This window comes from Chrysemys picta, chromosome 14 (genome assembly GCF_011386835.1).
Source record: "Chrysemys picta bellii isolate R12L10 chromosome 14, ASM1138683v2, whole genome shotgun sequence".
NCBI lineage: Eukaryota > Metazoa > Chordata > Testudines > Emydidae > Chrysemys > Chrysemys picta.
Window position 1 is genome coordinate 38,455,365 of NC_088804.1, and position 26,767 is coordinate 38,482,131.

General features: G+C 46.7%; 1 protein-coding gene across 1 annotated transcript; it reads right to left on the minus strand.

Annotated features, from left to right (window-relative positions):
- Positions 1 to 4,128: 4,128 nt before the first annotated feature.
- Positions 4,129 to 25,084, minus strand: IRF8 (interferon regulatory factor 8). The gene is made up of 9 exons (XM_005292278.4): positions 24,185 to 25,084; positions 18,743 to 18,917; positions 15,859 to 16,042; positions 13,948 to 14,036; positions 13,230 to 13,341; positions 12,397 to 12,447; positions 10,114 to 10,500; positions 7,985 to 8,100; positions 4,129 to 5,464 (listed from the first exon to the last, which is right to left on the minus strand). The coding sequence occupies exons 2-9, from the start codon at positions 18,914 to 18,916 to the stop codon at positions 5,288 to 5,290; spliced, it is 1,290 nt and encodes a 429-aa protein (XP_005292335.1). The 5' UTR covers position 18,917; positions 24,185 to 25,084; the 3' UTR covers positions 4,129 to 5,287.
- Positions 25,085 to 26,767: the final 1,683 nt, after the last annotated feature.

The following is a 26,767-nucleotide window of genomic DNA, read 5'->3' on the forward strand; positions in this document are numbered from 1 at the left end:
AGCCCCTCCAGGGAAAAGGTCAGGCCCAACTCCAGGAAAGCCCAGGTTCTTCTGCTTTCAGTATATGGGGCCTTTATGGCTCTGAGCTATTGCCTGCTTGGCTGGGAGACCGTAATGGCGTCTCGTGTGGCCCCTTACTTCCATGCACGAATGCTAAGATATCAAAGGAGTGCGGTCTGCTCCCTTCCTTCATTCCAGAGGATTTTAACTCCCTTTCTGCCAGGATTATTGCAGGGTCCCGAAACCATCTCAGCTCAGGACTTCAGTTCCGGTCGCTCTACAAAGAGAATGTCCAATGTTCACATGGGCAGGGATGGTCCCAAGAGGGTCAGTGAGAAACGGTTCTTTGGCTGGGTCTTCCCCAGCCCTTATGGTTTCAGACCTGTGTGGTATTTAGCAGCACAGCAGCTCTGGCTAACATCATCAGAACAGAGCAGCTACATCCCATGCAACACTGATTGCTTTGTACGAGCAAGTTTTACCTGACAGGAGGCCGGAGGGCACATGTTTGTGGAGGCAGGCTCTGGGGTCTCAAGTAGCACCAACAGCTGAATTCTGAACCCAAAGTCCTTTTCACTGATGCTGAATGGAAGTAGCGGAAAGAACTCTGCCTGCACTGCAGAGACCAACTGGAGCATTGCGCTCTGCCTACAACAGCTTGGCTGGGGAAAGGTGAGGGTCCTTACTGGGATGTGCCAATGGAGAAGAATAAATGCAGGGCACCAAGGTTCCACTTCAGTGGGACCAGAGAGAAGAACCCAAGTGAACAGAAACCAACGAAAGTGTTTGAACAGCTCCCTGCAGCCCCAAACCACTAAGTTTCATGCAGCTGTGCTGGGTCTGAAGCGAGGCAGTGCGGGTGGGTTAAAGTACAAAATATGGTGGCGCTAGCAATGACACTTTGCATTTGGGCAAGTCCATTAACTTGCCTTGCTTTTCCCATCTGTAGAATGGAACTAGCACTGAGCTCCCCCACAGGGCTGCGGCAAGGCTTAATAAGTGTTTGTACTGCATTGTGAGCGTGTCACAATGGGCGTCTACAGTGTCGTTTACATTTCTAGCTTTCATTATGGGAAGGCAGCGTTGCCTAGTGGAAAGACCACTGGACTGGGACTCAGGAGAGTTGGAGTCTAATCCCAGCTCTGCCACTAGCATGTTTGGTGACTTTTGGCAACTCATGTCCCCGCTCGGTGCTTCAGTTTCTCCATTTGTAAAATGGGGATAACGATACTGATCTCCTTTGAAAACCATTTTGAGAGCTACAGCTGAAAAGTTCGGTATAAGAGCCAAGTATTGGTATTGCAATGCTGCCTATTATTTATTGGGGCTGCTAAAACTTTGAGGCAGAGCCTGATCTTGCACGATTTGGTGTAACACCACTGAACTCAGTTTACATCAGCTGCACCTCCCTTTGCTTTCAAATAGCTAGAAATGCAGTTCGTTGTGATCGCAGTTTGGGAGGGTGTTTTGGGGTCAGATTGCTAGAGGGGAATACAGCAGATACACCCTCGCTTGGAGCCAATAGTCTGTGCAGCCAGGCATGATTCACCGAATGTTGTTATTAGATCTATCCATGTCCTCATCAGAAACTGATCCACGTTATCTGCCTTCAAATTCCTCCTTACAAATCTCCTTTGCCACGAGGCCTACAAAAAACTTGACAATGGTTGGCTCACCCTTCTGCTTAGACCTTTGCCTGGCATGCTGACCAATATGGGCTCACTGTTTCCTTGTACTCCCCCCGTCGGTCTGTATCCATCAGTTTTCTCTTGTCTTTATACTATGACTGGAAGCTGTTTGGGGCCGGGACTGTCTGTACAGTGTCTAGCACATTAGGCTCCTGGTCCTTGCCGGGAGCTCGTAGGCACTGCTGTAATACACTAAGAGTATAGCCTGACCCATCCAAAGGTGACACCGCGCCCTATCACTCATGCCCGTCAACAGCATTGCTGTGGCCAGAGGAAAAACCAGGAAGAAACAGAAAGAGGTTCGAGACAAGCACACGGGTGATTTTTGCAGAAGGGCTTGTTACAACCACAAGCCATGGTTGCACTTGTGACCCATCATGAGTTTCATAAGTGGGCATGCATCGTTCCATTGCACACACAGCTAACCCAGATCGGGTGCCACGCTGCCTCCTTCCCACCCCCTGGCTACACGGGATTGGGCGGGAGGAGGGCAAACCGGGGCGGAGGCAATGTGAAAAATTAATGACTCCTCTTTCAAGCTGAAAGGACCATGAGCTAGCTTGAGCCCTCTTGGGTAGGACAACACCCTCCAGCTCTTTGCAAGACATTTATTTGGGATAGGACACCCAGAGAGGGGCTAAAGATTATTCTTGTCTTCTTTCATCCCCTAAAATCCTGATTTAGGAGGTACCTAAGCCATGGTGTATGCAAACACACTGATCTAGTCTGTCAAACAAACCTGGTTAGGTTTGGTGGAGTCACCATTGGCTTCGGCTTGTGCCGCAGAACAAAGCCCTGAAGGATGTGCAGGGCACTTGAGGGAAGATGGGCTGGCAGGTGGCTTTTGAAATCACTGTGCCACATACACAAGCTAGACGTTCTCATCACCTTGCCAAGCAACTAGCATACACACGGTCTCGTTAGCCAGAGTGCCTGGAGCAGGTGCTCATGGGATTGGAAAGAGAGGCCACAGTAATGTCTTTGTGGGGCGGTGGCAGATTCTCCAGAAGGCCGTGACAGAGGGCAAATTCCTGCACTACCCTAGGTAGACCTCATGGAATTAAGCTAAACCTTATTGAATTCAGTGTAAGACCTTTTGGGGGGTCCATTATATTAAAAATGCAGCTGTGTATGGGTTAGTGTAGGATTGTATGTAATTTTTCTAGGAGCAGTGACTCCTACAAACCTTGGGGAAATGGTAGAACTGTTTGGGACAATACGTGGGAAGTGGGTATCCTCGGCAGTATTTGGGAGGCCTTTTGAAGCTAAGTCCTGAGGAGAAAGCCTCCTTGTCTACTTATTACCTGCTCCTGAAAACTGCAGATCAAATCCCCCTGAACTGTACAACGGATGGACTACATTTGTCATGTGTGTGCTGGTTCTAAAGGGAGGCTGTTCTGAACCGGTGATCGGAGAAGAGACCCCTTTGTCGGGTTAATCATCCTGCCAGAGCTCATGCTGGAGTTGGTTTTGATCTCTGGTAGGCTTATTAGCATGCGTGTAGGTTCTTTTATTGTTTTTAATGTTTTCTCTGTATTGCTTTCACTTTAAGAATAAAACATGCTTGCTTAGAAAGAGCTGTGTGGTAACTTAACAGAGTAATTGCCAACCGTGGTATTAGCCTCTGAAGAGAAGGCAAAAGAAATCTGTTTAGGCAGCCTGGCCTTCGCTGGGGATCTCACACGATAGTCAGGAAACGGTGCATCCTGGAAATACTCTGGTCAGAAGGGAAAGACACACGTCTCCACCTAAGAGAGGCCATGTTAGGGGAGCCAGAAGCCTGAATTGAGTGCCCTTATTGGACCATAAAGGGAGAATACAGATAAAGTTGCCCTCAACAGTTGGGCCTCAGGTCCCACCCCTGGAATCGACACTAACTATTCTACCCCTGCAGAAAGCCACAGTTCTTCACAAATACTTGCACACTGGTTTTGCTCCGTGTTTGTACAGCGCCTACCGCAGCAGCGTCCTGGGCCATGGCTAGGGCTCTTAGGCATGACAGCAGCACAAATAATGAAGAATAATTGACTTTTGCACATTAATAAAAATGTGTGTGTACAAATCAATGGCAAAACTCAGAGGCTGACTTTAAATTGTTTGGTCCTTAAACTAGAATCCCTGCCAATAAGTATAGCCTTAGTGACTAAGGAACTGCAAGCGGAAACGGATTTCTCCTCTCACACGCTGGGGCTGAGAGGAGAAAGGGGGGCCAAAATCAATTCTGTGGGAGCTGCAAGGGCCTAACTCACAGGGTCAGTTCCTTAGAACGGTGGGCTTTAAAGCACCAACATGGCAGGCCAGGATAGTAAATCCCTCCCCATGATTAACCCCAAAAGAATGCAATAGTCAGCACACTGCCCCTTGGAAGGGAAACTGGCTCCCAGTGACACCCCATTGGTGCCAGTCATTAGGACATTAAAGAAGAATGGATATAAAAAGATACAAAATAGAGCACTTTATTTGCAAGATACAAATTACAAAACCATTTAAAAAGAGGCATAAAATAAATACTTAGCCTAGCAGAGAGAGAGAGAGAGAGAGAGAGAGAGAGAGACACGCAGTACTGGCTTTGGGCTTTCAGTTGTAAGGCACATGACCCCGTTTCTTAAAAATTCCCATTCCCTAGTTGCACATGCATAGAAAGCATGATGATGGGTGTTAGTCAGGACATGCACCCACATACCATAGCAGGCACACAACTTGCACACACATTGGAGGTTGGGCACATGCATTTTTGAGACTAAAGCCAACTAAACATGAACATTTTACTACAAACTTATTTTGCATTTACATATATAAAAACTCTTATCTCTTTGGCTAAGACAATTAAAATGATCATTTCCTACATTCAATATTTACAAATAATTTGGGGATTTATTTCCAAATTGCAAAATACTTCAATATACAAAAAAAACCCCAGTCATAAAGGCAAACAAGAAGTTACTTCAGAAGCGGGTCCTTTGGAAGTAAAAGGATATTTGCTCTAAAAAAGTTTCCATTGTCTTTTACCATCAGTGGTATTGCAAACTCTGTTTGGAAGTCAGTGGGACGACCTGATCCCTAGCGACATTCCAGTATGTTTGAGCATTTAAAAATCTTTCACAAGCTTCAGTTCTTCCCAAATGGAGGTTTTTGCAAAAGAGGATGAAACTGCAGCTGTAAGTAATCATAGCTCCATTGACTACAACTGAGCTCAGGATCTGCTCCTAAGTTTTCTGACTGCCAGATGGGTCACGGACACTAAGAAGAGCTGTTCGGTGACCGCTTCAATATACTAGAGTGGCATTACTGATCTTTCTGGTCACTCTCCCACAACACTCAAGAAACTTTCCTCAGCCACTTGCTGTCGGCACTACATGAAGACAAAGAATGGTACAAAAGCCATCCATATAAATAAAATGTAGCCAGAATTCACCGTTCTGGTCTAGATCCTTTGCTCACAAATGAAAATTTTAATTGCTGAGTTTATTTTAAAACAACAACAAAGAAAAGCCCTGGGCATCCAGATTCTAAATCAGAATGTTTTCCACGGGGGGAATTCAAACAGTGCTGAGACCAACCAGGGGCTAAATTAACCCCACCATTATTTTAAAAAGCATTCAGACAGTGATCTGTTGATTTTCTCTAAACACAGGTCTTTGGTGTGTCCCGCAGATATCTTGGAAGATCCTGAATATTTGGTCATGCTGGGTCTCATCAGCTATCGGAAGCATCGGGCCGCTGCTGTAGACCTTTCCTGCCTCTTCCACCAACTGTCTAACCCACAGCTGCTCAACCTATGGTAGAAGGAAAGACCACCAAGATGTTTCAATAAGATGAGAACACTTACGACATACATCTTCCTCCAACTCACCATAACCACTATCACCCAGACTTCACTGAACACTCTAGTGGGGGTACACAAGCTACTGTCAATACAGTACATCAGATACCACAAGGAAGAGAACGGTCTAAAAGGGAAAACCTCCTTCAAGAGGAAAATTGGGAAAAGAGGGGAAGGATAGTCTTGTGCTTAAGGCAACTGGTCTCGGATTCAGTTCCTATGGGGCTTTGGGCAAGTCACTAACTCTTTTGTCTAGTTAAATTGTACATTCTTCAGGACAGGGAATGTCTTTCTATATACACAGTGCCTTGCACAATAGAGCTCTAATCTCAATTGGAAGGGGTTGCGGAGATCCATTTGAAAATGTGAGAGGGTGCAGATTTCCACACCCTACCTAGCCCTCTGCTTCCCTTCCCCTCACCAGCAGCCTGACCATGAGCCCCCATCCTTTCCAATTGTGAGTGACAAGTATCAGAGGGGTAGCCGTGTTAATCTGAATCTGTACAAAGCAACAGAGGGTCCTTTAAGACTAACAGAAGTATTGGGAGCATAAGCTTTCGTGGGTAAAAAATCTTCCATCTGAAGACGTGAGGTTCCTACCCACGAAAGCTTATGCTCCCAATACTTCTGTTAGTCTTAAAGGTGCCACAGGACCCTCTGTTAATTTTGAGTGAGTGGTGCATGGGATCACAGCACCACTCGGTTTGGCCTGGCAGTCCCTCCCTCATGACAGATGGATGACTGGGCCAAATTTGAGTGAGTGGTGTTGCGAACTGGCACATCGGGTCACAACACCGCTCAGGTTTGGCCCAGCCCAAAACTGGTCGGGCCGGGACCCAGGTTGGCCCTGCCTGCTCTGTGGCTTATGTTGATTGGAGATTTTAGGCGGTGCTGTAATATACATAAATAACATGGTGAATATATTAGGATGTCATCAACAAAAGAAAGCAAAGATGTCTAACTTAAAGACTCAGTGGTCCTGGATTTTTTTTATAGTCTTTGAACAAAGCCATTCTGGGTGTATTAAACTCATTTCCCTATTTGTTTCTAATTTACCACCAGAGTTTTTCCCATTCACTTCTTCCATATCCTTTGTACTGTAAGATTTTACATGCAAACTATCCATTACTCTCAAGTTCATTCACCCCTTACGCTTGCTTCTCTGCATGAAGCCCTAATCCTGCTGGTAACAGCATAACCAGTTGCAGGGATTTATTGGACAGTTGCCTGGCAGGCAGGAGTGGGAGGCCAGAAAAAGGTCATCACCAGGCTAAGGAGCACAGTACATAGTTAACATATTTAGCAAATGACTATGCAAAGCACAGGGGGGGGGGAAAACAGAGAGGGGAAGGGGGGAAAATACATTTCTTCCTAATTTAGGGCCAGATTTTTAAACCGACAGAGTCTGTGTGCAGTTTTGTGCTTAATTTGCTCATTTAATCAATGTGATGACATGGGCTATTTGGGGATTTGTGTGTGCAAAGAAAATTAACTGGCAGCCTGGATGCCTAACTGATGATTTGTGCAAGCAAATACCTATTTTACACATGCAATTGATGCACATATGTAAACAAGTTAGGCAGGGCTAGATTAACTCTCCTGTGGGCCAGGGCTATTGTATACAGGGGCCCCACAAAATCTAAGTCTTTTTCCAATTTAAAACAAAATGATCACAATTATGGCATCGAGGCTATTAATGCTATACTAAACTTGCCTTTTAATGAATGTAGTTGTTCTGTGGTTACATTTCAGTCTTAAAAGATGTAGAATATAGTTAAGTTAATTCAAAATAGCCTACCTCTTACTTTAGAACAGCGGTTATATTAGTTTCTTTCTGGGAGGGAGTTTGGGTGCAGGAGGGGAGTGCGAGCTCTGGGAGGGAGTTTGGTGCAGGAGGGGATTCTGACCTGGGGCAGGGCGTTGGGGTGCAGAAGGGGATGCAAGGTGGAGGCTCTGGCCCCACGCTGCTCCCGGAAGCAGCCAGCTGCTGGCACATCTCTGCGCGCCCCTCGGGGGAGAGGGACAGTGTGTCTCCGTGCACTGCCCACGCCCACAAGTGCCACACACGCAGCTCCCATTGGCCAGTTTCTGTGCAATGGGAGCTACGAAGACGATGCTGCAGCAAGGACAGCGTGTGGAGCTGCCTCCACCCCTGCTAGGGGCACGCAGAGACGTGCCAGCAGCCGGCCTCTTCCAGGAGTGGTGTGGGGCCATGGCATGCAGGCACCCTGCCTAAGCCCTGCTGCACTGGGGCCCCCCTCAGCCCAGGGCTGCAGCCCCTAAAGCCCCTACGTTAATCTGTCCCTGAAATTAGGTACGCAAATTGCATGCAGCCCTATGCTTCTGAGTTTGGAAACATCTGGCTCTGAAAGTTAAGAGACAGAAACCAGGTAGTCTTGGGGATGCATTTCTGAGTTGTAGGAGAACGAAGGGGCAGCTCAAGCAATGGCTGTTTCTCATGAATGTGCCTTACCTGTACCAGGATTAATTTACAGCGTAAAGGGACTGTGTCTGGAAACTCTTCGCCAAAGCACAGCAGGACTTTGCTCTCCGGGAAACGGCCTTGGCTGCTGTAGAACTGTTGCAGCTCTAAGAGGAGAAAAACAGATGGTTGGAAAGGATGGAAACCAACTAACTTCAGTGAGACATTAGCACACGCAGCTGCAGCAGGTGGCTTATTCACCTGCAGGGAGAATTGCGTACACACACCTCGGCAGCAAGTGTTGTATACAAACCCACACAAACACCTGCTGGCAGCACTGCATGAACACTCAGCAAGAGGTATTTAGCTTTTATGGAGAGAGAAAATTAGAGGGGCGGGGGTTAAAAATCCCAATGCAGGAAAGCCTCGTTAAAGAGCTGTATAAGTGACACTGTGCTGAGATGCAGACTAAGATAATCTCTTATTCAATAGCAAGGACACCTGGCCAGTCCAGTCCGCCAGCTGTACTGCTTCTGTAGTCATTTAGACTAAGAAGAGTCAAGATCCTGGGTGCAAAGCCCTCTGCCCCTCTGAGGCTGGGTCTACACTACCCGCCTGAATCGGCGGGTAGAAATCGACCTCTTGGGGATCCATTTATCGCGTCCCATCGGGACGCGACAATCGATCCCCAAATCGATGCTCTTACTCCACCAGCGGAGGTGGGAGTAAACGCCATCGACGGGAAGCCGCAGAGGTCGATTTTGCCGCCATCCTCACGGCGGGGTAAGTCGGCTGCGATACGTCGAATTCAGCTACGCTATTCACGTCGCTGAATTTGCGTATCTTAAATCGACCCCCCCCCCCCTGTAGTGTAGATGTAGCCTGAGTCTGGCAACAAGCACATCCCATCCCTCCACAGGAGACTGATGGAGCTTCTCTGGGGAGAAGATTGATTTGATGTAGAGCAGAGGTCCTCAACCTTTTTCTTTCTGAGCCCCTCCCCCCCGCAACATGCTATAAAAACACCACCGCCCACTTGTGCCACAAGTGTTTTTCTGTATATAAAAGCCCAGGCTGGCCTTAAGGGGTAACAAGCAGGGCAGCTGCCCAGGACCCCACACCACTGGGTGCCCTGTAAAGCTAAGTTGCTCAGACTTTGGCTTCATCTCCACACGCCAGGCCTCTGGCTCAGCTTGGGCTTTCTATCCTGGGCCCCATGGAGCCTAATGCCAGCCCCGCCTGGCGAACCCCGTTTGTGGCCCCCAGGGGGCCCTAGACCCCTAGTAGAGAACTGCTGATCTAGTGCTTTCAGGGGAGGACTAAAAAAGGAAGAATGACTAAAAGTCTTATCTTCCCGCCTCAGGTAAGTCCACAGACATTCCTTGTACCCTGAGGAGAAAGAATTGGGCCCTGCATTAATATGTATTAACACAGATTCAGTATCCCATACAGTGCCTTTAGGAATGTTATTTTGCGCTTTAGATTTTTTTTTTTTTTTTTTTGAAACCTATCAATCGTGCCCTCGCTTGATGTAAAACACTGCAGTGGGGTTTTTATACAATATCTCCAAACACCACCGCTCACAAGAGATAAGCCAGAGCGTCTGGTGGAAAGGGATACTACTGTGTTTGTTTTTATAAGTGTTGGCAAGGATGTATAGACTACGTGAGCACTTTGGGGCTGAGGTCTATACATTCTGGGCCAGATCCTGAGCTGGCATAAATCAGCATAGGTTCTTTGACTTCAGGCATAGAAAGGATGGTCGAGTGGTTAGGCCACTACTATGGGACTTAAGAAACCTGGGTGGAATTCCCTGCTCTGCCACCGATGTCTTGTGTGACCTCAGGCGAGTCACTTAGCATCTCTGTGGCTCCATTCCCCGCCGCCCCACCTTACGTGGGTGCGATAAGGATTGCTAAAGCTTGCCAAGAACTCAAGACACGGGGTCGCCTGTTCCCATCGTAAACGCCTTAAAAACAACAGCCCTTCACTGGAGCCGATTTACACCAGCTGAAGATCTGACCCCTATCAGTACAGGAAGATGTAGACACCATCCTACAGCAACATGGCTCTATCCGTGTGTCAGTGCGCCGAGGACAATGGCGGGGGGGGGGGGGGGGGCAGAAAAGTCAGCTGTAATGAAGAGGGTGGATCAAGCGAGGTGGGAATGTTTCACCAACCTCGGACAAACTGGTTGGTGTCGAATATTTTGACCACCTCATCCCGGTCCAGCTTGTTGGGCCTGTCCCTGTACAGCACGTTGTTTCCACTCCAGAAGACTCTCCCCTGGCACAGCCTCTTGATGAAGATACCCTGTTTGTTGCTGTGCAGCAGCACCCCTCGTTCCAGGTGCCCGAAGAGCTTCTTGGTGATGTGCTTCTGGCGGTCATTCAGGATGGCGTCAGCGGAAGGGAACTGCACGTGCTCCAGGCTCTCCGGGCCATACAGCTTGTCACAGTGGGCGGGGGCGTGGCTCAGGGAAATTCGGCAGCCTTCGTGGTAAGAGGTAGTAGTGTGGCCAACCAGCTTCCCTCCGTAATAGAAACTGATCACCATCTGCGAGTACGCTGCAGGGAGACACGCCCGCACACAGCCAATTAGAGGACGCAGCTAACCCCCGCCGCTGCTTCACCCAGGGCTGCAGGAATAACCATCCCATTGCACAGGATAGCGAAGCTCCACTTAAGCGGTGAAGCCCTTGAAATGCTCTGTGCATTCCCTGCTGTCGAGCTAGGCAAAGTGTCAGCATCACAGCTCTCGGGGGCCAGAATCAGCAGGATATTCAATGGCTGCTCCTATAACCCCGGCACGCATGAGCAGACCTCACTCAGCAAGCGTTGTCTTTAATGGGACTACTCCTGTGAGGAACAACTCCAGTTGTTTCCTCCCTGACCCTCTCAGACTTCCCACCGGGGACACTGATTTTCAGCACAGTTTTTCTGAATTCAGCATGCTCTGTAGCAAGCAACCTTTTACCTTCCCAATCCTCCAGAGTCCCACATGTCTATCGGCAGCTGATAGGTCAATCTAACTGGTCAGACTTATCTAGTTTTACCAATTACCCCTTGGTTAGATTTCGGTAGAACATGCCAGCAGAACAGTGTGCAAACATGATTACACATGTCAGCATGGTGGGCACGGATTGCACGCACCAGGATCCTTCTACCTTTTCACTGGGAACTGGAGAAGCAGGTGACTGCATACTTCGCACAGTAGCTGCCCCGGAGCAGATTCTAACACCCTTCCTCACCTTGAATATTTCCTTACTCCATGAGCAGCCCCACTGAAGCCAACAGCGTGACTCAGGTAAGTGCTCAGCCACGGGGGTAACGGGTTTATAAACTGCCCCTTGGAAACTCCCCACCCACTCCAGATTTCATTATCCAGGGAACAATCATCCTGGAAGAGCCTTCATCCAAGTGGACTGCACTGCTCCTGCCTTTAGTGAAGCAAATGTAAAGGAGTCAAAGACCAGGACAGCCATTTTATGCTGCCACAAAGGTGTGCAGGGGGGCATCCCCTGTGGGCCTGGGATCCTTCCTCCAACAAACTCTCTGCCCTTAAGGTGTCTCAGACTTTGTCCCTTGTTAGCTAACTATATTGCCCTACGTGTTTGCATCTGCACCTCTGCTGAAACTTGCCCTTTCGTTCGCGCTACTGTCTGTTATCTAAAGAACGTGCTAGGTCTCCAAACCAATGCCTGTACCGATGCAGAGCAGATTTGCCGTGGGTAAGCAACCTGCATAGTGGATTTGCAACCAAGAGCCCAGTCCTCAGCTATGCCAAGCCCAGTTCTCGCTGTGGCTGGTAGGGAGAGCAAAGGAGGCTTAATGTCACCCTTACACTCCTCTTCCCCAATGCTGGTGGCACCCAGGGGCTGGTTTGGTCCTCAGCACAAGTCAGACCAGCCTCAAGGTGGCACCTATGAGCTGCTGTGCTGGCCAGATCACTGAAGCATGGAGCGCTCTGGCCACAGTCCCTCCAGCTTTTGGCATATCTTCAACACCCGGGGAGGGCTGGAAGGACTGGCACAGAGCCGGGGCTATGGTAGCTTCATGCCACTTGGGGATTTCCCTAGGCCCAGGGAATCCCCGGCTGGCTCTTTAAGCCAACTTTACGTGTTGTTGGAGCAGTGCAAAGGCATCATCTTATTGGGCAGGATCTGGCCTCCTCCCTGGCGCATGCATCTCTGCTACTGCTTGGACGCTTTAATTCCTTTGCCTGGGTGCGGAGAATGGAACAGCGGCTTATGAAGTCAGAGCGTTTCTGAGCAATTAAGCCCTAAGCTGCCATTTTCGGTGGCTCTGCCATTTTTAAGGGTGATTTTCTCTGGGTGAGCATGAACAGGGCCACAATGGCAGCAAAGCCAGGTCCCGCCTGGGAGTGCCGCATGAGAGACAACTTACACCACACCGACTGAGGGCACAGTACCTAACTGAGCAAGGAAGTGGGATTTCCAGTACCTGAATGCAGCGGTTCGTAGCTGGAGTACCCATTCATCAGGGGCACAGATGCTGCGGGAGAAGAAATAAAGTTATATTTGTGTGCCAAGTTTTGACACAAGCACCGGGATCTCTGGTAAATCCAACGACCCAGCCACCCGCTCATTTTGCCCCAGTGCGGTTTCCTCTCTACCCCTAAATTCTTCCTCTCCATATCGTCCTGATCCCTCCACGATTTCATGAGAGAAGAAAACCCTGCAAGGAGCCTTGCCCACATCAGGGGTTCCACTTCCCCAACCAGGGGAGCAGCGACAGAACGGGGATTCCCAACATGGGATCCAGAACGGAGCTGCCATGTACGGGGAATTCACTTGACAATGTACCACTTAGAGCCAACCTGTCGCTTTAACCCCATTGGGCCTGCAGCTGTCGTCCTTACCATTCCCAGTGGAATCAATGGGAGCTTTGCCAGAGCACGGACTATAATCTCACTGCCAAGGTGATCATGAAATGAACCTTATACTTTAGATCTGGGGCTTCTGAACATCTGTAGAGTCAGACGTAACCCCCTGAGCAACTACAAAGCATCGACGGTCATGACACATGCCATTGCAAAGATCAATTTTCCTGTACTTACAGTAAGATTTAAATTCGAGGTATGATGATATTTTAGACATTCTTAATAAACTTGTTCCTCAAACATAAAAAAATCCTCCACAAGCACCAAATATAGGGGCAGCTATTCAGAGATCACCAAAATTAGTCTTTGCTATCCTGGTTGTGTCCTCGAGGGATTACTCAATCAAACTAGACACTCTGTTCTATAAGTCCTGGATATGTTGTTAGTGTCTTACCAGGGCTAGGTTGCTGCATCCACCAGTCTGGTATTGGAGGGTTTCTACAATTCTCCTGAGGTGGGGAAGGGCTTCTCTTTATTATACCAAGGTATTCGTCTACAGTGGGGGACTGAGGAAGACAGAAAAGCCATTAGATCATCCAGGCAACAAAACAGGTTAAGCAGTTTTGCAGTTTCAGGCAATCAACATCATATAAATGGCAATCAATATCGTATGGAAAAGAAGTCGTTATCTAAATTGCTCACCGGCCCCTGAACAGGAATAGTAAAAAGCAAACATACTAGGGCAGCAGGGATATTGTGACATAGGTGAACTCTTCAGCTTTGTGACTGGTTAGAAGGAGTGGGCCTTGGATTTCATGGGCACGCTGAGAGCAGAATTTACCCCAACAATTTTGCATCACAATGAAGGGAGACAAGAGCTGCAAAAGTCTGACCCTCTAGTGAAACTCTTATTGAACTGTATGCAAACGTGAGATGCATTGATATGACAAGCAACAGCCACAGGTCTGCGCATGGTGTTACATGAATGAATGTAACTAACGTGTCTGTAAAACATGCAGATTTGTTCTTCTTGCACCAGTGATATCAAAATCTAGTTCCCCTGGCCGTATGGTCCTATCATTAGAAAAATGCAATAAACAATTTCATGGAGAAACTTTACCATCTAGCCCTTCCAACCAAAGAGAGATTGCTTTGCTCTAGCAGTTAGTTACCTCTTTTATTAGGTCATCTATTGCAGAAGGACTGCAGTCCATGTCAGTGGCTTCATTCAAGCTGCCTCCATTAGCAATACCCGCTTTGCCTGGAAAGAAATACAACAATTCAGTGCTCAACGCATCATACCACATGCAGTGATCTAACAAGGAACCAGACCATAAAGCATGCAAGAGAAGGCCATGGGATAGAGGTGACTTGCTTTGGGGAAATATTTACCATTGTAAAATAAAAAAAACTTAGAATCCTTCATGGGCTCTTACCCCTCACTGCCATGTATGGGGAATTCACTGGACAATGTACCACTTTAGAGCCAACCTGTCGCTTTACAACTGTGCAACCCCATTGGCCCTGCAGCTGTAGTCCTTTCCATTCCCAATGAAATCAATGGCAGTTTTGCCAGAGCAAGGACTGCAGGATTGAGCCCAGCGGATTGCATGGGTGTGAATAAGTTTAAATCCAGAAAACAGCCACAGTTCTGCTGCGGCTGGGAACAATTTAACCTTCATTGGAGATTTTTTTTCCCTGCCAAAGCACAGCTCTACATTGTTGAGAGGGAAATGTAATGCGATTTGCATAATGCTTATAACAAGTGTACAGAAATATAAAGCCTTCTGCGTGAATGAAGTTGACAGAGACCAAAATGCTAAAGGTAGACTTCCTGACAACCAGATTTTGCATGCTTAAAAAAAAAAAAAAAAGCACAAACAAAACCACAAATAAAAATAAACTTTGCACAGCTAACACCAGACCGGACATCACAGCAACAACTGTTCTGCTGAACCCTGGTTACTATAATCGCTGCTTTTACTGTTGGGCAATGCGAGAGAGTTATTCTATTTCCTCAGCATCTGTACAGATTAAAGCAGATGCACCTTTAGGTTAGAGGGGGGCATCAGGACAGAATGTAAGGCCAAAACCACAACTAAAACCTTCACCAGGACAGACTTCGGGGCGGATTCTGATCTCAGCCCACACTTATCCTGAAAGAACTCCATTGACTTAATGGAGTCACTCTAGGTTTATGCTGGTGTAAGTGAGAACAGGATCAGACCTTCTGAGTCAGACTGCCATAGAGTATTGTCAGCTAATGTCACAGACAGCACGTTCTGTTTGGTTTTTTACTCGGCGGGAATAGCCTCTCCTACTCAAACAGCTGTGGGATGAGGCTGTGGGGAGGAGGGTGGAGTTTTCCCCAGATCCTTCCAGTGGGGGTCGAGGAGTGTTTGCTCTTCTCCCCCCAGGAAGAAAGAAAAATAGTCTTGATGGCATGGACTTCCAGTGGCTCTCCACATGAGAGTCCTGTGCATCTGCAGTGACCTTGGGGCCCTTGTCCCTCTCCCCAGCACACAGTCTCCTGCCAGGCCTTTCCTTGCTAAGAGGCAACCCCAGAATCCTCCTTGAAAAGGTTCCACCGGCCATGTGGCTACAGTAAAGTGAAGGCAGTTTAAAGCTACATTACCTTTCCCCAGGTGGCTTTGAGGAAGAAAGAATGCATGACCCCCTAGCCTCTCCTCCTCCAACCCCTTGATTTCCCATATCTGCCCTCTGCCTGCCCCTCCCCAGCCATGGATCCCTGCCCACAGCTCTAGGGAAGAGTGGGACAGTGCCATGGAGGTGACTGATCCCACCCACCCACACACACACCACCCACCCATCTCATGACCACGGCAGCTCTCCGGGCACTGATCTTCGGGGTACAGCCTGACCCAGTGGAATCACCTGGAGGTGGGGCGTGGCACAGGAAATGCAGCTGAATGCACGTCAAAGCTGGCGTAAGTCCACTTCCGTTTTTCCCTTTGCTTTAATAACCAGACACAATCTCTCTTCTCCTATAAATCCCCCAGACGTTCAATGCTCAGGAGGTAAGTGGCTATGGAACAAGTCACTTAGCTTATCAGGACACTTACATTTTTGCTCTTCCTCTGGGACGATCCTGTACACTTTGTACGGCTCCGAGATGTCCAGCTGGGACCTGTCAGTCACCTCCTCGAAGTCCGGGCTCTTGTTCAGAGCACAGCGTAGCCTCGTTTTCCAAGTGGCTGGCTCGGCTTTGTCACCTTCTTTAAATTTCCCTTTGAAAACTGCCCAAGCCTAAAACAAAAGAGAAAAGGGCCACAGGACTGAAGAACCAGCTTTATAATTAGAGCTCTGTTTTACGGAGTTTATTAATTTCATTTTTCAGGGTTTACTTTTAGCAATTTTTGAACTTTTATGCAGATGGCAAAAAAAAATCAGGTGATTTGGGGCTCTCTCTGTGTCTACAGCAATGAGTAATCTCTTGGTACTATTCCCAAGTGGTGCTTTAATGTAGTACCATTTCAAACAGCACCACATTAAAGCGCACTAGGGAGTCTTTAGTGAGCACCAGCAGGGTCTACACAGACCAATTAATGCACAGCACGTTAGAGCACTTTAGAAACCACAGCCCCATAGTCCGTATTACAGCTCTGTGTAGACAAACCCTTAGATCCAAGTAACCATTTCTGGTGTTTATTGGCTAAACGCCAATTTCATTGTCTTCTGATTGGTTAAAGGCTAAAATCAGAAGCTTAGTTTATAACTTTAGGGCCAAATCTCACATTTGTTCCTCAAGGCCGTTTCCTGATGTCGTCACTCAGGGAAACTCCTAGTGACTTCCACCGCAGATCTAACCACCATGCCGAGGTACTTGCCTGGCCACTGTCACTGCAGTGTCTGAGCTCCTCACAATCATCACTGGATTTATCTTCAGTTACAACACTGCTGTTCGGCAGAGAAGGGCTGTTATCCCATTCTCACCGATGGGAAACTGAGGGGCAGAGATACACTTCTTGGATAACCTTGAGCAAGTACATCAGAGGTGGGAACTGAAGCCTCATCTCCTAGGTCAGGGCCCTAACTACTGTACTGTCCTATCCTTCATGCTGACTCACAAAGTGCCTGATTCTCCGGGGCACTGCAGCTTCTGCCGTCATCATTTAAAGCCACGTAAAATGCTTCCCACTCAGAGTTCTCCATTCATCCCAGGAGTAGTGTTCTACAGTCACTTTGTCCAGGTGGAAATGACCACTCAAGGCACAGGGGAATCTGGCCCACAAAATCAGTGTAAGCTCTGACTCACCAGTGCAAAGAGGAAGCTGCAATATGTTTCGAACAAGTTTTTAAAAAACACAACAAAAAACCTCTTGCCCCAAAATCTGACAACAAGCCGAGAGGGGAGACTATTGCATGCAAACAGCCTGTACAGGGCCACCATTTCCCTGACACGAAATTCTTCTCTTTCCAGAATTTTCCACAAATTGTGACTTGCACGATCTGTCACAGTCCAAAATTAGCCTTGTAATTACCCTCAGCATGATGGGAAGGTGAGTGAGAGATGAGGGGAGAGTCTTAAGCTTTGCACTCTCTTCTTTTCGTTGGTGTGTCCCAGCTCTAAACTAGTCTAAACAATCTTCTGTGTGCTCAATACTCTTGCCCATGGAAGGTCTGATTTCCAAAAACTACATTTGGAATTAACACAACTGTGCTCAGCTCAAGCATAATAGCAATAATTGGGGGGTTTTAAATTGCTTTTGCATACAGATGCACAATGGTGCATTCAGTCTCGGAAATCACGTCCACAATATTAAGTGCTTTTAAAAAAGCTATCACTCAAGGCTGGCATGATTTTCATTGCAGGGGAGGCAGGGTTGCCCAGTTGATATACTGTAGCACAGAAGTGGGACTCAGGAGACCAGGTTTCTATTCTCTGCTTGGCCACTAGCTGCTGGGTGACCTTAGACAAGTCATTTCCCTGCTCGGTGCCTCAGTTTCCCCATCTGTGCAATGGGGATAATGATACTGACCTTCTTTGTAAAGCACTTTGAGATCTCCTGATGGAAAGATCTATATAAGAGCTTTTTATTATTATTACAGGCTAGTGAAAATTCATATTTATGGACATTTGAAAAAGCTTATCAACATGGTGTCTCGCAATATAATGTCCACATATTGATTTGGAAAACAGTATTAAATTAGCAGGCGTGATCCCTTTGGAGCCGTTTTGGTGTGTAAAAATACTTCTTTAGGCCCTGATCCTGCAGAGACTTGACTGAAATCAATGGGACATTTTGCAGTGAATAAAGCTGTGCACATGAATAAGCATTTGCAGGATGGGGGCTGAGTTTGGTTTATAAATAAATGTCTACAGCAACTATCCATAATAAAAACCAGAAAAAGGACCAGTTAGTACCACCAATCTACTCCATATTCAAAATCTTAGCTGAAAAGTTGGAGACGCTAACTCACTGGGTCAAATTCTCCACCTTACACCTGTGCAGCCTCAATGCAGCCAAGAGGGCTCCGGCGGTATGTCTGAGCCAGATTTAGCCTACTAAGTTTCATCTCTATACAGAGGCAGTTCTTTGCAAACACCAATCTTCCATGAAAAAAATGTTAGAGCAGCCCTATCAACAACAGCTGTGGGGGCTCGGCACCTTTAGGAAGAGGTAGGTGATGTATTATTAATGCCCGAATGACTTTAAATTAAAGGTGGATTGCAGCTCTAGGCAATTCTCACTGGGAAAAAAAAAAGCATGTCAGGATGGAAATCTGTTATACTGCCAAAAATAGGAGCAGGTTGAGCACTGCCTGCAAAGTCAGTGGGAGACAAAGGCACTCGGCAACTCTCCAGAGGCAATCGGCAGCCTAGAGAATCAGAGCCAGGGCAGTGCTGCTCAGGCAGGAAGGGGATGTGTCCAATATGTTTGCAATGAAGGAGCAAGTCACGGTGCACGAGCAGTGTTAAGAAAAGAAATTTACTGTCTCTCCTACCTTGAATATAGAAGCATCCACCTCCTGGTTGTAATCCTGTTTCCCAGCATGTTTCCACGGGATGCGGAACATGCTTTTTTCTTCATTTTCCCAGATCAGTCCTGGGTACATCCCACTATCGATCTGTTCGATCAGCCACTGCCTGAGCCGTCTCCCACCATTCCGGTCACACATGCTGAAAGTGAAATTCACAGGATCCGTTAAATGCCTCCCGCCAGTCACACACAGAAATCAAGTGTCACACTTCAAGGAGTTCTTCTGTACAGTACGCAGACATCAGGAGTCAGCAGCAATTGGAGGGGGGTTAGACTATGCACCATTGGCCAGAGCTGTCTTCATTTTCTATGTCTTGTACATGGTCAGCACTGAACAGACAATATACAGAGATATCAAAATGTCCTAATTATTGTGTACAGATAACCAACACCAAAACTATTAAATGCCTCCAATACTCTGTGACAGACAGCCCATTATAAATTACTATTAATAGCAATAATTTGCACTTATATAGTAACTACCATTCAAGGATCTCAACGCTCACTATTATTATCCCCATTTTACAAATAAAGAAACAGGCACAGAGAGGGGATAAGTGATTTGCCCCAGGCCACAATGGGGGTGGGTATCAGTCAGGACTAGAACCAAGAACTCCCCAGCTCTCACCACTAGACCATGCTGCCCACTATTCACACTGTGGATTGAAACTTGATTTCAAGGCTCTTTGGGGCAAAGACTATCTTTTTGTTCTGGGTTTGTACAGCACCTAGCACAATGGGGTCCTGGACCAGGGCAGAGCTCCTAAGTGCTACCATAATATACCTAATAAATAAGGAAAAGAGCACAATTTAGATGTAAAAAACCAAATTCTGCTTTCAGTTACACTGGTGTAAATGCACAGTAACGCCACGGATTTCAGTGGAGAGAGAATGTTTAAGAACCAAGAGCAGAACCTGGCCTAAAGTTGCTTGAAGTGCAGTCTGCAGGGCCCATATGCATCTGTTTGTAAATTGGGGAGGGGAGGATCCAAAGAAATGAATAAAAACAGACATTTCATAGAACGAACATTTCTAGGCAGAGCCTCGGTGAATCAGACGTGTCCAATACTTTCATAGAACTGTCCCTCTTGGAAAATTGCAGGCGGTACAGGAAGCTTAGGGCTTTCCTCCCCAACTCCTCTGTCCCCGCTCACAAACGCTTCCTCACATAATATGCACGTTGCAGCAGATCTTGACAAATGCTGCTTTATATTGTACAAAATCATCTTCTCTGTAATTCAGGTGCCAGTCACAAGAACAACAGCTGGAAATCCCCCCCTAGCTGGAAAGATGCTCAGCCCTTAACTAAACATTTGTCTTGCCAACATTTCAGTGCTATAGACTATTTCCCCATGTTATTTTTGATGTGAAAAATTCCTCACACTGTGCTGAATGCCTGCCTAATAGCAGACTAATAAAGATGATGAAAGCTAGCCAATTAACGGACTGAAACTCTCAGGAGCACTATTGAAAAGAAGCCTTATTTGAATCAGTCTAGCCAGAGAAACAAGAAACAAAAAACACACTATTAGTTGGTTCCCTTGGATTATTACAATTTCTTCTCTCGGACTTTTACACTGAGGGCAAGAACCTGAGCTGGTGTAATTCCACTGACTTAAATGGAGCCATGTCCACTTTCACCAGCGGAAGATCTTACCAATTACCGGATGTATTCATTGCTAGGGACTATGGGGCATGACACTGCTGTACCACTGAAGAGGTTAGTGGAGTTATTCCTGCTCTTCATTGGTGTGAGAGGAGAATGAAATCCATTGAGTTTGCACTGAAGTCTATTTAGTAAGCGGATATGCTCTTATGGTTAGCATTTCTTGGCTTACTATATCCCTATCCTTGCTCCTCACACAGACTCCACTACCTCTCGCTGGTACTTGGGCTGAGCAAGGAATGCAGGACTGAGCCATTAATTAGCACATATACTAATGAACTAAAGTAAAATGCAGTTAGCATTTCAGAGAATCATCCAATTATAGTGCATTCAGCATCACTCTAGTGAGAACCTGAGAATTTCCCCTAATCACTGGGCCTCTCGTTATAGCTCAGCAGTTTTAATATAAATCATGCTGAAAGAGACAGAGTTCTCTGCCTCAGTGTAATTTTATTCCATTTTGGCTGTAAGTCAGTTTGGCTATGTTTTAGGGCCCAATCCTTAGTCAGACAATAAACCCCGTTGATTTCAACGAGAGAACTCATGTGAGCAAGTCGTCCAGGATCAGTGTCTGTTGCATGAGAATAGGTATGTAAATTATTTGAATTTCCAAAGCTGTTTTTGCACATCACAAAATGGGGGGAAGGGAAGTATTCTTTTAAACAATTAAGCAAGCAGGTCATTGGCATGCTGGTAACGGGCACAATTTGAAAAGCACCTGTATGCACATACACAACTAAGTTTAACAAGAATTGTGTTCCATAGTGGCCCACAACTGAAGTCAATGGGGATTGTGTGGGTTTATCCCAGGGAAAATCTGTCCACACATTATGCATGAAAAACCTACATTCCAAACATGGATTTCAACTGGGTTTTGTGGACCAAGCTCAAGAGGTTCCTCTGAGTGATACATTATTCCATTGGCCAAATCCTCACACTCAGGACATCATGCAAAAATTCAGGTAATAGAGTCAGAGCCATGACAATGTCAATGGAAGAGTGGTCCTAATTCTACAACTGCATGCTAAGGACCTGCACACTTAAGGAACCACAATATTCCAACCGGGGTTAGAAAGTAAGTTCAAAGGACCTAAGACTGCAGAAGGATGGGTTAGGGCATGGATCACCCAAACCAATGTTTGCACTGGCTGTCTGGTTCTTTTTGATGATGTCACTTTGTGCAACATCTCCCAGTGGTGGGAGGCCCCAGGGACTTCATTGCTGCAAATAAATATGTAAAGCAAATAATCCCAAGCCTTAGTCTAACTTCCCCCACCCACCCTGCTTCCTGATTTCAACCACTCATTTCTTCCAATTGTTGAAAGGTGTTTTTATCCTGTCTGACACCAATTAGCATCCCATTTTCTTCTTCAAGGGGAGCTGCAGATCATGATTTAGAGATTCCCAGGAAAACCACCAGCATTTTCCTCCCTGGCCTCCGCACCAGAGATGGGATCAGCCTAAATAGCAGCACAAGGGCTCAAACAACTGATTAGTTTTCAGTGTTTCTTCCTCTTTTAGAAATGGCATTTTTCACCCCTCTCCCATTTCCGCAGCAGGTCCTAAACAGTTTAATCATTAGGAAGTCCACGGCAAAGTCCAAGACCACCTAAATTATGATTTGTTGGCTCATTCCTCTGAAAAAGGGTCCACAGTAACATTAAAGACAAACCATATAAACAGAAAAAAGATCATGTGTCCACACTTCTCATCTGTCCCTGAATTACTCAGTGATATTTAGGTAAATTCTTCTATTTGAGAATAAACTGTTAATGCTTCAAATTGTCTTTTGTAACTTTTTAATAGGGACCAATGGCACTAACTTGACAAGATGCATTTTGGGGCCACTGCTGAACTCAGGCCAAATGACTTTGGGCCTAATTAAACTAATGTTAACTGTCCAACTTAACCGACACCATCAGGGAAATAGGCAGTTAAAGGTAACAACTCTTCTCTAATTCATCCGATCGTTCATAAATGCTATCCTTCATGTTAGTCCGGAATCCCTGACACACTGACCTGGCTTCCACACCATGCAAAGCATGCAAACCCTGAATGACTGATTTTTTGGGTTTACATGATGCAACAGTTAGATGGAGTTTAACAGAACTAGGCTGGTGGCATGTCAAGCCACATGCTGATTGGTGATCCCTGACAAAATGTAGGGACAATGGAGCTAGTTAAAGACTGGGCGCACACATGACATAGGAATGACTTTGCCTTTTGTACATTTAGCCCAAACCTTTAATATTACTCGGTCTTTATTACCCCAGAGCCAAAAAGTGGCCACCCTACCTATTGCTTAAATAAGAGGAGATCAGCTCCATTCAATAATATGGTTTGGGGGCAAAAGATAACAACAAGGCTCCATCGCACTGCTTGCTCACTATTCATTCTGTCCAGATTCCTATGAAGGTTAGCCAGAGTTCTGTCTCATTAGAGGGTGTGCTGAATAGACCCCCTAACCTGTCTCTAGCCTAAATGTTCCTATTTGTGCTCAGGTGGGATTCGTAATAGGACAATTAGAACAAGACATTATTTTACTGTTTAGGGAACAGGAGACAATAAGATAGGGATCAAAAGAACATAAGCCTGGCCATACTGGTTCAGAACAATGGTCCACCTAGCCCAGTATCCCGTCTTCTGACAGTGGCCAGTGCCAGATGCTTCAGAGGGAATAAAGAGAACAAGGCGATTATCGAGTGATCCAACCTCTGTCATCCGATGCCAGCTTCTGGCAGACAGAGGTTTAGGGACACCCAGAGCATGAGCTTGTGTCCCTGACCACCTTGACCCATAGCGAGTGACAGAGCCCATCACTAGGCAGTCACAGGACATTGCACATCCCTTCAAAGCAGTTTCAAAGTACCACTTACCCTCACAGTTTGTGTGTATTGTGCCCAATGCACTTTTTTTTAAAGCAGAGACCTAAGGTGGGAGTTTGGAATTTTGGAAGCTGGGGAAAACTTTCTAAGCTCCCAGCTTCTCCATTGTTTCATGAAACTGCTCAAGAGGTAACACTGCTGGCATTAATGCAGGATGGTGTGGGGGGGTCATTTTTGTTGGGGTCTTGTTTTAAGTTAGAGAGGTTTACATATGTTGCTTTTCCTCCAGCCTATACTTTAGTACTCTGGCTATGGGCAAAACCTTTTACCTTGCCTTGGCAAACTAGCAAATGCTCTCCCAGACACCAGTCTGAATGTGTTTCACCAAGGTGTAGTCCAGATTACATTATTTAAATATAAAAGAGAACATATATGGAAAATATCTGCAATTATCCCTCTCCACAGCATCACTGAGGAATCATTGATTTATTTCTTGTCAACACAGCAGGCGATTGTTTTTAATCAGTTAGAGTCCTGGGACACGCGCTGCACTCCACATTCTTAAGGGTCATTTCTGATTCCTGCCTGGAGCGAACTCCATGCTTTCATTTAAAGTTAGGTCAAAAGGCAGTAGCATAAAGCAAGGGGGGAGCCCAGCCCTGGCCAGCGTGAGGCAGAAACGTGCCACCTCCAAAGCTCAAATCTCACCTGCAAAAAGGAAGCTGAGGTTGCAAAGGAATAAAAAGCTCCTCAAATCAATGCAAATGCAAACGTTAGTTAATGGTTTTAAAAAGAAGAGGCCAGGCTTAGCAAAGCCCTTGTGCTAACGACGCACCACCTGGGCTCTGCCCGGCCCAACTACCCTGCCAGCTGCAGAACGTTCTGCTCGGAGGAGGAAGGGGTGAGATGCAAATACCTGTCAGCGGTCTGCAGAATCTGCTTGCGCCCCGGTCGCTGCTCACCCAGATGTGCGCAGCTGGCTCGCTCTGCGCACAGCGCTCGCAGGCCAGAGAGGGTAAGCGAAAGTAGGCACTCCCCCGCCCCTTCCTCGCATTTATTAAAAAGCAGGGGGAGGGTCTGCGATATCCCGCCTCCGCCAGGGCTTGCAGCCAATGGACAGCGGCGGAAAGCCTCCGGCTAGCCAATGGGAATGGGACAGAATTGAGCGCTTTCTTCTAAGTCCTTTCTTTTCCGAGAAATCAGACTGCGCGGGGGCGCAAAGGGGGTCTCGACGTTGGAGCCTCCTCTCCCAGGTCAACGTTCCATCCCCCTGGAGCTCGCCCAGGTCAACGTTCCATCCCCCCGGGAGCTCGTCCGAGTCAACGTTCCATCCCCCCGGGAGCTCGTCCGAGTCAACGTTCCATCCCCCCGGGAGCTCGCCCGAGTCAACGTTCCATCCCCCCGGGAGCTCGCCCGGGTCCCATTCCTTGGCCCCATGGAGCGCAGAGCTGCCGAGCAGCAGCCAGCATGCTCTTAACCTCCCTTTCCCATCAGGATCCCTGGCTGCTTGGCAGGGATCTCAGCCCGGCTTTCGTTCCCAGTCCCTTTTCCCGGGGGTGTCATTTGCAAGGCTGCATGAGGTGGACAGGCAGGGAGCCAGCAGCTGGGGGCGTTTTCTGAAACTCTGCTCAGTGTGAGGGGGCCAGAGCTCGAAGAGGGGATTTCTCGTCGAAACCCAAGCTTTGCTGGAAGGCTGCCCCCGCTTTGCAGTGTGGCTGGGAATTTCCTGGAGCGTGTCCAGACACCTTGTGTCTTGGAAGAGTGACTCTCTGTAGAGCTCCGGGCAGCAGGGTGGCTCTCAAGCGCTGCTCTCTCTGCCGCTAAATTACAGCTCAGTTGCACGGTTAACTCGCTCAGCACCTCACATTTGCTGACTCCAGTGCAAACAATGAGATGGGAAAGGTGGGGCATCCGCGCGGCAGGTTACCAGGTAGGAAGGGAAATGAGACTGTAAATGGAGTGATCTAATAACACAGATATTTGTTTTGTGTCGCCCCAGCAGCACTGGGACAATTTTAGAGTGCAACAATATCCCAAGAGAAAAGATCGGAAGCTCGACTGTGGTGTGAATCATCTAAAACTTAAGTCAGACAAATCACAGAGTGACATTCTGTAGCAAGTGATCTTGCATTGACAGGAAAATGGACTTCACATGACCCAATACATCCGGTTAATGGGCACTATTAAAATATTAAAGTTGCACAACGTTTCCAGGGGAATTCTGAAACGGTAGAACCTCTAGGGCATTTATTATAATCAGTGGACGTATAAGGCACCTATCTTGGATATCTTTTCACCAGCTTTATTGTCTTTCCTATAATTATTGCACTACTGGCACAAAGAAAATATGCAGTGTTTGTAAAATAGCTGTACACTGATAGGTGGATAATGTATACAGCTGGAGGTGTAGCTTACTATGAATGGATACTTTGTAACACTGGAATTGCTTGCTGGTTATAAAGTAGAAAGAAAGAAGCATTGATTTTGTAAAACCAAGATTCACTGGAGCCAGTTTCTTTTACATAAACTGGAGAGTCTAAAACTGATATTCAGACTTCAGAGGTTCAGGAGCCGAATTAGTGATCAACATTACCCCAAAAAGCCACAGTAGAGTGAATTCATTGTTAGTGCAAGTTGATAACTGAATTGGTTAATAACAATAAAAGCATCCTGGTTGGTTAATAATTAAATTACATAGTGTTTTAATATCATGTGCTGCAAAGAGCCCCAGGAGACAAATTCATGAGCTACTGGCAGCTCGTAGTCAGAGTATCACTGTTCTATAACATTTAGGGATTAAGGACCTGATTCTATAATGTACAATTTTGATTAAAGTCACTAGAAGCTGCGGGTATTCAGCACTGCACAGGGTAAGGCCAGCCCATATCTGAAAAGGATTCTCAGGAGTAAGATGACCTGAAATGCACACTATGATTTATGATTTGGAAAAAGCAGGGAAAATGTCATTTTGTGACTGTTTTTCCAGTGTTTTTACTTTGGTCTCCATTGCACCTGCAGATCTGAACAGAAAATTCTTTCTCAAACTGAATAATGCTTTTCCATGTTTTATCTGGAACAGAAATGTGCCAAGCTATTCCCCAAGTAGATTAGTTGTGACAACAGAGACAAGAAGACTTCTGCTTCCTGATGATTTTAGACATTTGTTTTTAGGGCTGCCAAATTAAATACAGAGAGAGAAGATGGGTGAGATAATATCTTTGTTTGGACCAACTTCTGTTGGTGAAAGAGACAACCTTTCAAGCCACACAGAGCTCTTCTTCGGGTCTAGGAAAGGCACTCCCAGCATCACAGCACAATGCAAGGTGGAACAGATTGTTTAGCATAGGTAGTTAGCACATATTATAAGGGACCATTCAAGGTAAAGTGGCTCATTAACACATCTGCAATCACAGGACAAAAAGAGGGGGCCTAAACACTGCACACAGATTACAGGTATATACATCCTTTTTTGAAGAAGAAATATATGTACATCTCACTG